The sequence below is a fragment of the Opisthocomus hoazin genome, chromosome 21, assembly GCF_030867145.1.
Source record: "Opisthocomus hoazin isolate bOpiHoa1 chromosome 21, bOpiHoa1.hap1, whole genome shotgun sequence".
In the NCBI taxonomy this organism is placed as follows: Eukaryota; Metazoa; Chordata; class Aves; order Opisthocomiformes; family Opisthocomidae; genus Opisthocomus; species Opisthocomus hoazin.
In genome coordinates, this window is record NC_134434.1 from 168,068 (window position 1) to 186,215 (window position 18,148).

The 18,148-nt window shown below is 38.3% G+C and overlaps 1 protein-coding gene across 3 annotated transcripts in view; it reads right to left on the reverse strand.

The window, feature by feature from the left end:
* ANKFN1 (ankyrin repeat and fibronectin type III domain containing 1) overlaps positions 1 to 18,148 on the reverse strand; it is a 120,140-nt gene that overhangs the window by 16,809 nt on the left and 85,183 nt on the right. For all 3 annotated transcript variants that reach the window (XM_075441172.1, XM_075441173.1, XM_075441174.1), the window contains 7 exons: positions 12,851 to 12,950; positions 11,546 to 11,678; positions 10,835 to 10,951; positions 6,809 to 7,024; positions 4,503 to 4,669; positions 2,946 to 3,096; positions 997 to 1,165 (listed from right to left, as the gene is read on the reverse strand). In XM_075441172.1, the coding sequence (XP_075297287.1) occupies positions 997 to 1,165; positions 2,946 to 3,096; positions 4,503 to 4,669; positions 6,809 to 7,024; positions 10,835 to 10,951; positions 11,546 to 11,678; positions 12,851 to 12,950 (1,053 nt within the window). The remainder of the gene's footprint in view (positions 1 to 996; positions 1,166 to 2,945; positions 3,097 to 4,502; positions 4,670 to 6,808; positions 7,025 to 10,834; positions 10,952 to 11,545; positions 11,679 to 12,850; positions 12,951 to 18,148) is intronic.

Genomic DNA, 18,148 nt, shown 5'->3' on the forward strand with positions numbered 1-18,148 from the left:
TTGCCACTAGAGACCTATTCTATAGTGGCTCCATGTGTAGTGACTCCATCAGTTTTGACTTATATCTTTCTGTCTTCTCCAGGGCAGAGGAAAGAAAGATATCCAGTTTTACAGGCCAGAAGGAAACAGAGGAGACTAATGTGTAAGGCTCAGCAGTCCCATACTTACAACATTCTTTCTAAAAAGAACTATTAAGTCTTTATGAGCTGCTTTTATGTGGAGCCGTTCTTTTCTCTGCGGACCAAAGAAAAAGAAATGAGAAATAGAGGACCTTGAAGCTAAACCATCTTATGACTTCTGTGAGACAGCTGGAAAACTCTGTTTTGGGGAATTCTTAGCCGGTCAGCAATGCAGTGGAACAAGAGGGCTGGATCTGCTACAGCACAGGATGTGCTCCCTAAAGGAATGGATTCAAGTCCAGTGCTTTGGCATTTTTCACAGCAGGCTTTTCCTGCACCACTGCAATAGGACTGAGTCTCCTGCATTTTTCCAGGAATCAGAAGGAAAAAGATGACCTTCATGTGGGAAACTCCACTCAGACCTTTCACAAAGTTGTGAGGGAGTCAGACCTTGAGTAGGACTGTTTGCCATCAGGAACTGCAAAAATTCTTTTATAGAACACTGCTGATTATTCTTGTGACAATTTAGAGGGATGTTTTTTTGCATCTCCTTTTGCACTCTAACCTTGCTATGTTGTGTGTAATTTTTTGCTTCTGTTTTTTAAAGAACATCATCTTCCAAATAAGCTTGTAGACACGTACTGGATAACTGTGGGCTTTGCTCTATGCTTTGCATTTCAATAATGATTGCTACAGTATATGCTTTAACCGCTCTGCTCTCTCTATAACTTGTACACAGTTATAGGTAGTGTTGTTGCCAAAGCCATCATGTGATTTATTGGCTCTCCACTGGGACAAGGCGGAAAACAGATACAACTTTGTGATTTTATTATAAGGAGACTGGGTTAATATTTCTAGGTGAAGCAAGCTACTATACCGAGTTCAAACATCTGAAGAGGGAGGTTAAGAAATCCTGAGTGTGGGGTGTAAGGATTATTCTGTCCTGGGGCAGTGCAGACGTCGTCTGAGGCGGGGAGCAGGAGAAGAAAGGAGACATTGTGACCCAGTTCCAACACCTCCTGTGTATACAGACGGAAGTGCTTAGCCTGTAGAGGGACACGCACGGGGGAAGAAATAGGAGAGAATTACAACATGGCACTTATATAAACAACACCCCAAATGATATAAAACATTAAAGAAAATTTGCACAACATCAAGCTCGGAATTTTTATAAAACACAAATATTTGGGGGGGGCCCTATATGTGGGTTCATGTCACTACATAAAATAAAGATTTAAAGCAGTAATGTTCCACATTAAAACAACACACACAGGCACAACCCCCTGAAAACAACATTTATGTTTCTTATTAGGCAGAAAATGATCACATGCCATGTGCTTTTCAAGATTATGATTGCATAATTATGTGAAAACATGAAAATGGATTCAATTAAAAACCTTTAAGATTCAATTTAGGGTTGGTTAAGAGAAATATGCAGCTCTCCCTCAACACAGCACTGAAAAGGTTTAACAAGTGCTGCAGCAAGAGAAAATGGCACACACAGGAGTTGGCCTGAGGCTGCTGTAGGGCTGCTGTGTGCAGCACTGCGTTTTATCCTGGGTATGCACCAGTGTCACTGTCTATGACTACATTTACCACAAAAATAATAACAATACATAAAGAAAGCTGTTGAATTAAAAATTAAATTCATTAACATAGAAGTTTTGTCCTGAGTAACCAAAACATTTACAACTGTGTTTAACTGCAAGGCCATGTTTATGTCTATCTCCCATGCACAATAGATGAGCTTAAATGCTTGGCCGAACTGCAGCCTAAGGAACATATTGCACATTGATTTAAATATTTTAATCCCTAGCTTAAAAAAGAAAAAGATGCACAAAAGCTATAACCTCCAAGAAAATGCACTAGCATAGAGACCTATACAGAGCCCTATTGAATTAGAGTGACTGACCACAAAGCAGCACACCATCTGTCTTAATTCTGGATTTATTTGAGTCTTACTTGGCTCTTCCCAGCCTAGAAGGTGCAGCACTGATGGATTCCTTTTTAAAAGCAAAGCCTAAACCTTTCAAAATCAAGAAATGTAGAACCAGATTAATTTATTTTAAGACCACATCTTTCTAGCTGCACAAACAGAGCTTAAAGTGAATATAAAGATGATTTACTTCTACTTTAAGCCCTCTTTACCCTTGTAGACCAAAATAAAATGGAATTCATGTAAACAAGAAACAAACTCCTCAGCTTATTTTTTCATGGATCTTTCACATCATAGATTATCCTCCCTGACTTCTTTATTTATTCACATATGCATTTCTTGTAGCTAAATGTAAAGCCAGAAGCCAGATACCTTTCCTCACCCCCAGCAATCTGGAGGTCTGGAGCTATGTATTTTAGAAGTGCTACGTTTATATGTGCATAAAAGAATAGCAAAACGCTGTGTCTTCAGCAGGACTTTCACGCACCCTCACTATTGCCTCCAAAAAAACAGTCAATTGCCCTGCTTGCCTGGAAAAATACTGATTTTTCTTTGCCAGCTGCATAAAGGTGCTCGCAACTACTAGTTTCATGCAAAAGTGCTTATTTGCACCTGCCTGAAGTTGCACAAATATGCTAATAGATGCAAAAATAGGAGCTAATTGAAAATTTGTCTCTCAATCCATATATGTTCAAATATCCAGGAAAATAACTGCTTTATTGAAGATGTTCCCCCCCCATTAGAATAATGGAATACAAAACTACTCTGCTTTGCTTCTCTTGCAACTGTAACATTTAATCCCTACTTGTAAGTTACAGAGTTTGTAGCTTTTTGTTATGTTCTTAAGAAACAGTTTTTAAAAAGGTGATAAGTATCACAAAGGAAAATACCTGATGCAGAGGTAGATTGATCTGCTTGAGGAGAGCTTTCACTGCCATCTGGAGCTCATACAAGAACAATTGAGTAGGGCAGTCTGAAGTATGATCCATACTTTCCACAGATTCCAAGCCAGAAAGTGTTTGGATCCATTCCCACTCATCTCTGTATGTTGAGTCAAGTTAAAATTAGAAATATAACAAAAGTTCAGTGCACAAGCAGAAGTTCAGTGTGTGTGCGTTTGGGATCTGTTGATAGTTTAATCCTCATATAGCAAAACATTCTAAACTTGCACAATCGTGATTGTTTGTGGTTAAAAATCTAACTTTGAAAAGTTTAATTTTTCTAGCATATGTACATCAGGCTGAACATTCCTTGGAAACCTCTGAAAGTCCAGCTGCCTTTGATATATTTCACTAAGGCTTCTCACTCCAGATTTTCTTTTTCACATACTTCATTCCCTATCTACTACAATATTTTAAAAAGCATGCATTGGAAATGACAACAGTGACAATTAGCAGGAAATCTTGTACTCATTGGAGCCAAAGAACTTCCTGGTTTGCTTGACATATATCCATGCTAGACCTGATAAACATGGAAATCATCTTTCTGGACCAAATCCTTAATTCACCCTGGCCAGTATTCAGTCTTGAAAAGCAGCCAGCACCAAACATTCGAGAAAAAAAGGTACAGGAAACCCCACTACAAGGCGAGTAACAGATGTGGTACAATTTGCTCCTAAGTAAAGGTCTGATCTTAAACTTCAAGAGTCAGAGATTGTTATAAACTCTGAAGCACTAGGCTTTATATTCCTTCCAAAATTTTTGTTAGTATTAACTACTACATTCTGGATATCCTTGTTATGCATATACATATCCAGTTCCTTTTTCCTCATGCAGAATTATCAGCTGGTTGCTGAGATGATACGGGATTAAAAAGCTCCAGAAAAAAGCCAATAAAATGTGTTGCCACTAGGCAAGGACTAGGTAATTGCACTTGCCCAACAGATAAGGGAAGCAATGGATGAAGGGGAAAATGGCTTTCCCAGGGCACAGCAGTTCAGTGGCTGATTGCATTAGTCTGAATATGTGTTTTCAATTGCTATGTGTTTGCTGTGGATTAGAACGAGAAACCAGCAATTATGCAAGAGATTATACAGAAAAATCACCAACACTCCATGGTCAGTGAAAATCAATAGAAAAGATGACATTGAATTGACTGGAGGCTGAATCAGGGCTGCAGGCTGTGATCTTCCTGGCAGATACGTGGAAGGTCATTACCGCTGTGCAGAATTTGAGCAACCACAGAATATTATCCTTAGAAACCAATGGACTCAGATGTATGTGTTCTGAATGGGCCTTCAGATTGCTGGAAACACACAGGTGCAGCTGTTTAGTTCAGTGCTGGTCAGTGCTCTGTGGTGGTACGCGCCCGACCCAAACTTTGCTGTCAGCTACAATTTTGCAATAGCAAAATTGCCTGAGCCTTTAAATTTTGATCAGTTGTTTCAAACTTAAAACAAAGGTTCTCTCTCTACATATGTGTGTGTAAATTTATATATATTCACTTACTTGGAGACATTGCTGTTGTCTCGGATTTTAACATGACACAGGACATTAGGCAACTTCTGCAACACAAGCACCTTGATTTGATCCACAGAACTGCAGAGTTTAAGGTAACCTAGATACAAGCCAGGAGGGAGGCGTTGCTGACTTCGTTTGTGATAGGAAAGTATGTCCTGTTTTAAGAGAAACAGTCCTACATAAAAATCTCTTTTTTTTTTTTCCACATAAGCGGAAGAGTTTGGGATCAAAAAGCAACAAGTGTTTTTACAGTCGTCTTTTTGTTTCAACAGTGTTCCCAATTCGCAAAGCATTTCAACACATGCTTAACCGTATAAATGAAATGATCTCTGGTAGTTTGGATGCACTTGGACAACTTTTTACTTAAAGCCATACACAGGTTCTCTAAGCTCTCCACATCATGCAGGAATTGGCTCTAAAAAACGGAGGTTTCAATCTTCTACAACTGTAGTATTTAAACTGGCTTAAATAACACCCATCTCTACACTCCTGTCTGATCATTTCAGCAGGGAGCTGGGTGAAGGAACTGATTCAGCTGAAAAGCAACTCAGGAAAAGGAGCAGTCATTTTTCAGCCAGAGCAGTTCCCTGGTTCATGTTTGGTACGTAGCTACGCCGATGGAGCAGAGCAGCATTGGGAAAAAGCTGTCACCTGGGGAGGGTGGGAGACAGGGGCTGCGTGAGTACTGTCACCAAAGAAATGCATGTGGAGTCACAGCCTACACCTCTCAAAAACCTGTTCTGTGTCGCCTGCTGTCAACAGGGAAGATGTCTATGAGCATGGGGGTTGGTGGTTTGCAAAGTTTAATTAATGGCTGTGTTTTCTGAACAAATATCTTTATCAACGAATTAATAATGATGGCGTATTTGCTGAAGCCAGGAGACATTTTTAAGGCTATGTGTAGCAGTCCCCCAAAACTACCCTAAAAATGATGTCTGCTGCCATCCTGAGAAATGTGTGCTTCTGCAGTGGGTGAGGATTAAGATACCTGGCCTTATGCCTTTACTCTTGGAACCATCAAATTATCTGCCATTGCTATGTTTGGCTCTGACCAATGCCATTAGACCCTCATTTTCACAAGCACTTCATGAACAAAATACCCGTTCGATGATTAAACAAGTAATACAAGAAAGGGTGGGCATTAGATAGGAATGTGTAAACCATTAGGGGAACATTTTTTCCACTAGGATCTCTATGGAAATCTGATCAGGCTTGTATTTTGGGTTTCCTAATATAAAACTTTTGCCCAGCTTGAAATTTTTCTGCACCTTTAACACATTTTAATACATTAAATCTAACATAGATCAGGTAAGTTTTATTGTCTTTTGGAATTTTTTTAATGTTTCTAAAACCTGGTAATGTATATTTTGATTGCCTGGCAGTTTCTGGTACAAAAAGCACAGTCTCTGCCCAAGAAAGTGCCTCTAATTCATAAATTAACCACAGTAGTCATCGTCTAGGTGAGGCTACTAAAGAAGGGACTAAGACAATGATTTGTCTTGTAGTATTTTGGGTAACCATGCAGCTGGGTTTTTGGAGAGATTGGCTACTGACATTTTGTGAGAAGGTAGGTTGGTGTTACCTACAGAAAACTTATATTAATCTTTATGTAAACTATCTACGTTTAACATGGGTTTACAGATACCCTGACTCTTGAAGGGCTGAAAACCCATGGCTCTCAATGATAGTAAATGAAATGACAATGCAAAGCAACTTCTAAGATCAGTCCTTATCTTGGTACTTCTCCAATTGTGAAATCTAGGGGCATGTTATGCAGAAATTAAAGGAGAGTTATGGTCAGTAAAGAATTCTTTGGCAACTATACCAGCCTCCAAGGAACCCTGAACCCCACAGAACAAGTTTATTAAGTAGAATGGTAAAGTTTTAAACCTAGATTTACTGTTCAAGGTTGGATGGAAAAATCTTATGGAGTGTAGAAATTTTAAGTGTCTGTATAGGTGCTTAAGAACATCCCAGAGAATTCTAAAGGTTTTTATATCTCTTGCTACAGAATTCTATAGCATGGTTTCCCAAAACTGATAGAAACTGTACAATTCTCTGCTAGGACTTTGAAGTAATTTCTTTAGAATCTCATGGATATTTTACATATTAAAGATCTGATCCCAGACCCACTGGAAGTAATATAAGTCTTTGCTTTCAATGGGAGCCTTGCCATTAACTTTATTGGGCACTGGATTAAGGCCTAAAATTCTGCAAGACTCTTCCAAAAATCAGGGCTCTGGCACAGGCTTTACAAAAGCAAATAACATACAGTAAGAGAAGCAAAGCACTACCTGGATTGTTATAAGCAAGATGTCTAATGCTGTTGGCTCCTCTGGAGTTGAAAGGGATTTCCTCTGGCTTTGTAGTTTGGATACCTGCATCCATTTGCCATTAAAAAATGAGTAGAGACTCTCCACTTCTCTTATAGTAACTATCAGCATATTGCCGTGTCGATCCTTAATTGGCTCATAAAAAACTCTGCCTAAGTTGTGAGTTCCCAGCAAATTCTAGAAAACAAGGAAATTATAAAATGAAAGTTATTTATATCTTATCAGCATATCAGGAGAATGGTATTTCTTGAACTTTGTGCTCACTGACCTCAGTCCTATGGACTCCAATCAAAACTTAGACACACAGTGTTTCTGAAACCCTTGCCCTACAGTCATATCATTCAGTGGCAAAAGGTAAAGCTTTTCCCTAGGCTGTGTTTGTGGATTGAATTGTGGATCCTCTGATGTATTTGGTCTGGCAGTGTTTAGTCCAACATTTAATGGAGAACATCAGAAAGACTATGACGACCCAATACCTTTGTAGAAGGAAACACTGCAAAGTAATTCACTTATTTGGACAGAACTTCCTATTTTTGCCTGGTCATGTAAAGATAAAGGATGCAATTTTCAAAAGCACTCAGTGTTGGTCTAGTGTGATTCCTTTGGTATCAATGAAGCTCTTCTGATTTGAACTTACAGAAGAACTAGGTGCTTATCTTAACCTCCACATAACCAAATGATGAAAATTCTTCCTCTATCCCCAAATCATTCATATTGGACACTTCAAATGTTTTCTGTTAGGGTCATTAACTAGAATCTCTATTTTCTATTCTCTGTTTTAAAATTATTCAGATTATTTTCAGCAACAAAAGCAAGAGACCCTCGTGCTTGTGTTGAATGTAAATAATTCTGGAGCTAAACTGTGGGGTGTGTTTGTGAAGCAACACAGAGGAATCTGAAGAGACATGGACCCTTTTCCATTTACTTCAGATACCAAAAATGTGCTAGACAAAACCGGCAGAAACTAACAAACTACCAGGCAAAAGCTCTCCAGGAAAATATCTGAGGATTAAAGAAAAGTAATTTTAACAGACTCCACATAAAATACATATTTTGGTCAAAATCCCTTTCCTCACACAGTAAGGCATCTGCTTATAGGTGCAAACACACTCACTCTAGTGACCAGCCACTGAAGAGATTCCCAGATGTCTTAAACAAAAATGCTTAGCATTTAAAATATGCTCATTACTTTCTGACTTTGCAAGAGATCTACAGTAAGCTGGGTAGGGATGGAGGTATTTTAAAATGAAAACTTGAATTCACAATGTAGCACATTGTATGTTTAAGGAAGTGCTGTACAGCAACTTAATGACATTGTAAACAGATAAATTATCCTGAATTTATCTATCTGTACTTAGGAGACAATACTTACTTATAAACTGTATCATTAAATTGTTTATAAACTCTAGGTAGTCAGCACAGTGACTGCCCTTTATGTGGCATAACTGAGCTATTACTCATCCCTCTCCAGGGCATACTGTTGATGTCTGTATAGCACTTCTCCTCTTTCTTTTTTAACTGTTCTGCCTTTTGAGGTTAGCCTCCATAACTGATTATCACTGGGTGTCTTGAGTATATATTTTGTATTAATCTGTGTGTCCACAGCTGGGACAAATCATTGTAGGTAGATGTTAGCCATCTAGTTGTCATATTAATCACTGCAACATAAGAATGTGCCTAGATGAAAACAAACAGTTTTTTACTGTCATAGTCTGTGTATTCTGAACGGCCTTCCAGCATAGATAATGAGGGTACCTACTAACATGAATATGTGACTAATTCATATACTAAAAAAGTTCTGTGTCTGCTTAGCTTAGCACCCCATCACTTGTGTTTTGTTTGCTTTAGTTGTCTAGTGGTAACAACAGGCAAAATTACAGTCCCTGTTGTCTCTGAATCTACTGATCCAGTCCCTTAGCATCTGTGTTGTCACTGATCTCCATTTTGTCCTAAATTCCTGCGGAGTCAGCCTGTTAACTGCCTCAGTAAAATGTATTCAACCATATAAACTTTATTGAGATCCTTCCATTGGTGGATCACATTAGGCCACACACTGTTAGACGATGGCAGATCGGTGACAATCCATGCATTCGTCAGGGGATCAAACTAACAGAACAAACGCTAAGGACAATAAATTTGCCAGAAATTCAACAGAGCAATATACCACATGGACATATTTGCTATATCTCTGTGCTTCAAGCTCTGCTCTTAACATCTCCAGTAGCAAATAATAACACAATGTGCTAGGAATCTTGGTTATCTCAAAGTGCAGTCCGTGCATACTAGCAATGCTCTGTTAAAGGCAATCTGCACAGAGGGAGTGAAACTGAGCTATCCAGAGGAATAAGTGCTACCTAAGCTGAGCTAACCACACCAGAGGGAACATTCGGCAGATATAGTTAAAATTTTCTCTAGTGGCAGCTCAAAGGACTGACAAGCAGCTGCTGCTTAACACAGGTGGTCCTCCAATAAAGGTACAGCAGACTGGCATTCCATATATTTCGGGATACTTTGGGGAAATCAGTCACGACAGGTGGTAGCCCAGGAAGGCTACTCTCCTGTACAGCGGGCTTTGCCAAAAGATGTAAAACAAACCCCACATGGATATTCTTAATAATGGCCACAAAGTATCCGGCTCTTATAGCTGTTATAAAACCTAGCTTATTGCATTGACTGGTAATAACAAGAGGGATGGCCGTCTGGCTAATACATGAGACAAGCAATATGAGGATCTTCATTAATTCCATGGCTATACCATAGATTTTTCTGAGAAGCTTTGGTGACTTCATTCAAACAAAAGATAGGATAAAGTGAGGCCTGGATATACTTCTGTAAGAGTCATGCACACATCTTTTTGAAAATGTATTTTCCCACAAAAGAAAACATTTTATGAAAGTGTCTGCCTTACAGCTAGAGATTTCATGTTATCATGAAACCAATTCTTCAAAGTTTTACAATAAATGTAAAAATGTTCTGCTGGAGAAAGTGTAATTACTATTTGCATAACGATTAGTGGACTGAGACACAGAAGGACCCACAGAGGTCCCTTCCAACCCCTACCATTCTGTGATTCTGTGATTCTGTGATTAAGTGGCCTGTTCAGTACCACTCAGGTTGTATGTGGCACAGGTTGGAATGGAACCATCCTGAGAGTTACTTCTCTGCATTAAGAACATGATATGGATAGTGCGTGTAGTGCTGCTGTCCCTACCACAGTGCCAAGGGGTCAGCACAAGGCCTATGCCCCTCCATCTCTCTGAGTCTCTGTTTTTAAGGGTCTAAGTAGGTCTCTGACTGGTTTTCTGCACAAAGGTACACTTCACCTTAAAAATTTTGGCAGCTCAATAAAGAACTTAATACAAGATTTATTTTTATTTCCCTGCTGACAGTCCACAACAGCATAGCCATCCTGTTTGTCAAACAGTGTAGTTTTGCCCTAGAAGCTGTGCTTGAACAGTTTGTAACTATGGGTGAATCAAGAGTACTGTTATGGCAGCTTCAGCAGTCTACTTGTCCTTGCTGCTGGGGACAGAAGCTTCCTACTGCTGCAGGTTCCCATATAGCACAAGGGAGTGTTAAATCTTACCCAGAGTTTAAGTGCTTCCTTAATATATTAATAATTAATAATGAATAGGCCTTCTAAGAGGCTTTTGAGCAGCAAATATTAGGATTATAACTCTTGAATTCCCAGTCTGCAAGCCCACAGGCTTATCTGTGGTCATTATTTACTGGTTCGTATCAGTTTGTTTCTTCATCTGCCACTATTATTTCTTTCCTTTCTTTCTCCTACTCTTTACTTTTAATGTAACTCCTTCCTTCTATCTCACAAGAGAGGCTCAGTAGCTCGTTTCATTATAGATTATAACACTGCTCCAAGGAACGGGCCAGTGGGGAGTGGTGAAGCATACATAGGACAGCTGGCAGTACTATCCCTTGGAGATCAGAAAGTTGCCAAGTTAGTAGCTAGAAATGTGCAGTACAACCAACCTGTAGCTGTGCTGCTGCTGAAAGCATCTTCTGCCTGGCTTGAAGTGCTGTTGACGAGGACACGGATATAGACATGTTCTGCCTTAGCCATCTGATATCATCCCACATGCAAGACAACTGCAAAAATATATTCAGTTCAATCAGGTTTTGTTCTCAGCATTTACAAAAGCAGAAATGGAACTAAAAGCATTTTGGACTTGGAAAAATCAGTACATATTGGTCATTTTGAGTTTCTGCAAATGGCAATGAGTTGCCTAGGCAGACGTGAAACAGATATTGAATCATACACAGAAGGTGTTCTGTGAACACCATGCACCTATTTCAATTGCCTTTTGACTATTGTGTAAAAATGATTTACTGTTCTTTGGAATATAAAAAATAGTGTGAAGATATCTTCAATGGTGGCATAACCATAATACCAACTTTAAAATTTCTAGTTACTTCTTTAGACTCTTCCTCTAAGTGTTCATAAAACCTTTATGTACCTAAGTAGCAATCATTTGAAAGAGCTAATTGTGCCACTGTCAGAAACCCTGGCAGAATTTAACCCATATAAACAGTTTGTGAAAATTGCATTTTAACATGAGTGAAAGGTAAAGCACTTCAGCTATTTAATTATGTAATTTCATATATTCAGAATGATGAGCTAAGGCCTATGCACTGCTAGCAACAAATTTGTAGAAGCAATATATGAAATTAGGCTCCCGTTACCTTTGTGAACCACAGGAAATCCTGCATAACTGAACTACTGTGAGAGTCATCTATTTCCACAATTGGGATTTGATCTTCATTGGTTACTAATAGATTGTCTTTGTAAAAAAATATAACAGATAAGTAGAGTCCCCTAAAGAAAGAAGGAAACATTGTCAAACACCTTTACCGTCTACTCACATCCAAGCCAAAATTTTAGTCAAAGAATCATAGATGTTAAGTTCTGAGGAGATGAATCATCTGGTCTTAACTTCTGTGTTATATAGATCATGCAACTTCAGTCAGTGAATTCTGAAAAATATTTGGGAAGCTTATCACTTTAGATGATGTGAGACTACAGGAATCTGAGAAATTATGAATCTGTGAAAGCCACTGACATCAGTTTTAGTAAGAATTTTGCCAGAGTAAACAGTACACAATGGAGGCTTTATGCCCTTTAGAAATCAGAAAATTTACCAAAACTTTATCATTAATGGGCTTAGTTCTACTCTCGTTTACTTCAGAGTAAATCTGAAGTAACTCAGCTAAAATCAGGTGGGTTATTATGGATTTAAATTAGTGTAATTGAGTGTAGTTTGGCCAGTATATCTGCAAAACTGTTTTTAGAGATCATTCCTTCCAATATTTACCCTTGCAATTAGTTACACACGTTAAGTAGTTGCCTTAAAGACTCTGGAGAGCTCTTCTGAAAGAATCAAACTCTTATCAAAATACAGAGAAGAATAAGCAAACTGAACACTCCTGGCAATGAAAGAAGAAATAATCCAGCATAAGCAACTTGCATTTGCTAAAATGAATTATCAAGGCTGAGGGTTATTTGGGTCACACTGTGTTGCAAATATAGCTAAAGATGTTAGAGAATTCTAGATGTGCTGCTTGTTGCCAGTGGACTATTAAAACATGCTATCTGAGCCCTGCATTTTATATTATGAATGAAACGAATACCATAGTTTCATTACTCAGCAGCAACAGAGACAGTACTTCTGAAATACCTCAGTAAGTGCGCTGCATGTTTGCATATAGTGAATATAGTGAATATTTCACTGTGTTACAATTCAAATCCATTTCCAACAGGAACAATGAAAAGATTCTATTGATTTCAGTAGGAACTGCAGCATTATTTTCCTATCATCAGCTGCACCAGTCTTAGGTATATAGGATTTTACCAGGGTCTTTCTGATTGATTGCAGTTTCATTGGTAGTGGAATCTTCACATCTATTTCTAAGGTGCTTTCCACTGTTATATAAGAGCAACAACTGGTAGCTAAAACTCAGAATGTTTGGGAGATAAAATGAATGACAAACCGCTTCAGAGTCTTCACAAACTTGTTTGATGAATGGAAAAGGTGCTTCAGGCTTCTGGAAACGGATTGCTTACGACCAGCATTCTGTAATTTAGAACTTTCTAAAATGGAAAACAAAAAGCAAACCAAACCCAGCACATAAATTTCAGTTAGTATCTCATGAAGAACCTCTGTCTCCTGAATCACAATACTAAATTTCAGTCAGTGCCCACTATATTCCTTTCAAACAACAACATTTAGAAACATGCTCAAATACAACGTTTTGCTTATGTTTTCATTATCTTAGTGATATGCAACAGCAAACAATTTCCTTACTTGCAGCAAACTCAGACTTGGTAAAAATGTTTTGCTTCTAGGCAAAGTATAGCTTGAACCAGTACTATGTGCTCTTGATGTGCAGAATGGATATCAATCTTGAAAGTGGTCTCACAAACCCAAGAAGAGAATTGAACCATCAGTCAACATTTTCGGGTGTTGCTGTTCCTTAGTTTCTGTCCAGATATACCTTAAGTTTCTAAGAACTGAATAATTGGTGCCCTGGCAATTACCTCCATCACACCATCACCAGTCTAACCTAAGTAAGAGCTTTAAGGAAACAATTAGGTTGACCCTCATCTTTCTCTGTATCATGTAAAATGCATGTGCTTTTGTTTGGCCGTTTTTTTCACCATCACAATTTCCACTCACCTGTACCGCTTCAGAGCTTTCACAGTTACTTTTGCTCCCTAGTAATTTGGAATCCAAGGAAGAGGTGTTTAACTCATTTGTTCATGTCAGAGCTGAGACCTACTGTGTGCCTACAAGGATCTCTGGACCAGCTCTCTCAACAGAAGAATTTTATAAATTCAAACATTTGCCCAATATTCTAAAAAAGATGGTTAAATTTTTATACATTGTATTATTTTTCACTTTCATGAATCTGACTTAATGTCTTTCCTTCTCTCATGGCCTGAGTTTCCTTGTAAGTCAAAGAAAAATCTTCCAGTGGGAACTGAAACTTGCAAGTTCTGTGAAACAGCTGTGCCCACCTCCATACCTGTCAGCAGATTTTAGAGGGCATGCCAATAGATGGCAGTCAGGAGCACGCAGGATTACACGCAATGTGTAATGTATTGTCAGTTGCTGTTGTTCACATATGGCATTTAAAAGCAACGGGCGCTTAAAACTGTTCGGGTTTTTTTGCGTTGTCTTTTGCAATGTCCCTCCTGTTTAATGCTGTTGTAAGAAAAACAACAGAAACACTAACTAAAAAAGATAATTAACTCTTCTGACATTTACTGTGATCTGAAAAGAAAGACAAAAAGAAAAATGTAACTGTGAAATTACATCTGGGTTTTCCAGGATCTGACTGTTTATTTGGATGAAGCATGGATATCCATCCAGACTGAAGCTTGAAACATTTTGAGGGACACCCTTCTGCAGTGGGGAAAAAATATGACTCATACAGAACTATTTGCTGAAAGCTGCTATCAGTCTGCTTAGGTGTTTTCAGAGCAATATATTTCCCACTTACCTCCAATGCAAAATAGGAGGTGTCTATCTGTGTCTCCCTAGTGAGTTCTAAGTTTGAACATTTAAAGTACATCTAAATTTGCTCTTGTCAAAACCCCATCTGTGAAGTGCTCAACATATTTTTAAATGATGAATAACTTTGCACCATAATTTGCACATTGAAAACCGCAGAAAGAAGACACATTGTTAGCAATAATTACCACTCTGCTGAACAGCAAGTACAAAGAGAACGAGGTTCTATTGGGGGTGAAATCAGATGTATGATTCAAATACAATTCAGATGTATGAGACTTATTAGATCATTAAATCCGTTGTCTTTCCAGTGCAAACTTGTTCTCCGTGGCATATTCTCCAATGCGATGTTCACTTTACTTACAACAGACTCATGCAAATCCATGACTGCTCCTTTGATACAACTGATCTTTGTTTTATTTTCATTTTAAAAAAACTTCATTTGTTTTTCTAGCCGTATCTCCTCAGATAATTTTTATTTTACTGTGAATTTTTTCAGTATATCACAGTAATATAAACCAAATGCTACATGAAAACTCCTGTCTTACAGTTTCCTTCTTCCAAGGTTAAGACCAATTTAGGAATATAAATTTCATTCTAATTATGCAGTTTTTATTTTCTTCTATATTAAGGATGGAGGGAATGGAGGAGGAAATTGCTGAAGGCAAAGCAACATAATTCAGTATAAAAGACCCAGAGACTACTGCATTAAAATAAGAGGGCACATTACCAGTGAAATATATGTTATTGGGCTATTCAGTGGTTTGGGTTTGGTCCACAGCTTTGCAGAAGCCAACAGCAAAAGAAATAACGTAAAACTAGATGGAGACTGTAAACTCTCTTTCATTGCTATTTGCTTTTGCTTTACAGTATAGTGTGTCTAGAAGCAAAAAAACATGGAGTTGAGATTAGAGGATAATTTAGGTCTACAGGAAATGGAACTTTGTCTGTTATTTGATTAACTAATAAATAACATAGAGTAACCTTTCTAAAAAAGCACCAGTAACAACAAAAGAAGTTTATATTAATAAATGATACAGCAATAGGGCTGTGAGCTCTTTTAATAGAAGCTCAGGAGTGAACAAGTAGCGGCTGAAATTGGAGAATTTCTGGTGATTAGATTTAGATCAGAAGTGTTTGAACCTGGACTGAAGTAGGCAATTAACTGCAAAGCTGTATTTACAACATTAGATGTTTTTCTCTTCTCAGACAGGATACGTGAATGTTTATTTACAGTTCACTTAAATACAACAGATACTTAAAAGCAACATAAGTCAGTTGTGGAAGAATAAGAACACAGTTGCATACTCAGGCTGCTCATATGCATCTGGGGTCTTCGGTCTAGAGGAATGTCTGTTATGCCGTGCCATTTCTCTGAGGAGGAAGATCATCTGGAATTCTGTGTCCTATCACTAGACAAGCGGGTGCCTCTCATCAAGTGGGGCAGATGTGAAGTAAGTGGAATTACCTCAGTGCAAAATTATCTGAGATCTTAGCCCCACAAACAAGACAGCTTGTGGAACAGCTAAATATCATTTAGGGTGACCCTGAATAAGGAAGCAAATTAGCCCAAGATGAGCTAGGTCACACTGAAATGGATGGCATAGAATGGGGTTTAGAGTTTTCACTAACTGTGTAACCTCATGAAAATACATCAGATAGCTGGAAACTTCCACACAAATTCAAACTCAATTTTAAACTGCGCGTTTTTAGCAGACTACTGACACTGGGATAATGTGCATGGAGACATAATTCCACACAGAAGTTAAAGGCGTAAGTAGTGGCCAGACACCTCAATAGCTTGAGATCGTGATAGATTCTGTATGACCTCGCCTCAAGGTGGGATGTCTTTCAAAATAAAATTCTGTACCTCATGAAGGAGCTATTGGCATGAAAGTCATATTACTGGGTGGTATATTTTGGATTACAAAGTCAGGCTCAAAAGCTGAAATTGTAACTTCTTAAATTCCCTACCTGAACTTCACAGTCTATGGCTTGGTTCTCAAGCCTGCTTTTGTATATTCTCAGAAATAATTATAACCTAACATTTGAAACGCCCTGCAAAATCAGAGATCCTTCTCTTTGTTAAATGCAATAAAATTATGTCCTCTTCTTCTGAATCAAATTACAAGTAGAACATTTTTATTTCACCTCTGACTTGTCTAGTAAAACACATTTCAACCAAATTTCAGAAAGAAAATATCCGGTAAGCGTTTTACTGAAGAGTTGGGTTCCTTTCTTAATGAAGCATCATACAATTACTTAATCCACTCAGAATTGTTTAGAAAGAATGATCTACAAGAAAAAATACTTTAAAAATACATTTGAAGTGTTGCCAGGACATAAAATTGTAGTAACTCAGTTATGATAGTCTGTAGCATGGTATTATGAAGACAAATGGATGACTGTTGTTTGTAATCATCAGGGTTTTCCAGAAGATTAACCATATGAAAGCAAAGCTTCCTAAATAATTCCCTAGGAGATTTCATCATATCACAGAGCAGGTTCAAAAGCAACAGCTGATCTAATTCCAAAAGCTCTTAAACTCACTGTACATTCCAATGTATTCTTCCTGGTATTTTTGTAAGCTTGTTTTCTTCAGCCCCTGAAATGCAAAGCATAGGGCAAAAGGCAGGCTGCAGCACAAAGCCTGAATGAACAGACCTGGGGAAGAGATCTGCCTGGAATCTGGGCAATTTAACCCTCCCAAATCATGCTGGAGCAAGAGCACATAGCCTGGCTCTTCTAGCTCCTCTGTATTCTGAGGCTGTTGCCTGTGTTATCCAAGTAATCTCAGACCTTTTAGATCGATTACCCTCTCATTTTTTTTTACCTCCCTTGCACTCCTTCACTCTACTTCAGCCAGCCTGAGCATTATGAGTGTGATACCCCGCAGAGGAATCAGTGAGAAGCCAAGGTGCCAAGACCTCGGGTATGAGTCCTGCCTCTGTCTTCATCAAACCGTACCTCATGCAGAGCTTGATTCTGCTTTCATTTATAAACCACAGCAAATCAGTGGTTGTAAGCAGATTCAAGGATACTCTACAAACGATGTCCAGCTATTTACTGACATCTCTAAAACAAATGAGGAAGACAGAGGTTACTGTATTAACCTGCAATCAAAGAAGAGTGTGGTAAAGAGAAGCATGGTAAAGAATGGATAAATACCCGGGCAGGTCTTCAGCTTATGTATAACAGCATATCCATGCTCAATTCTATCCATGTCAGTTGAATCATGCTAATTTACATTAATTAAAAATCTAGCTCAGGCCTCTATATTATATGAAGTACAAGCCATTATTTGGGCTTTTCAGACATATACAGTATCTTATCTCAGATACTTGATCAGATTCTTCAGATGTCACTGAGGTTGATAAATACCAGAATAAAATTTCAGAGTCAAAGTGATGTCATAATTCTTCCTTTTTCTGCAAACTCTTTGTCTTGATTCTTTACCAAATTACTGAAATACAAGGGAATGACATCAGTTGTATATTTATGGCAAGTTCCAAAGGCTCTCCTGTTATGTTACAATCCTGATATACCCAAAATATACTACTGTGTAATCCTAACATTACAAGTGATTATGAGATTTTTACTTGGCTGGAGGCAAGGGTGTTGCTCAGGCTGACTCCACAGTGTAGTACTGCCACATGTAAGCTCCCACATTCTCTTTCAGACATACAAGAAAATGTTCTGAGCTAAACAGACTTTCTATATTGTTGTTACTTGTTATTTAAGGAAAAGGAGTTAGGAAATGAAGAGAAGAGTTGTC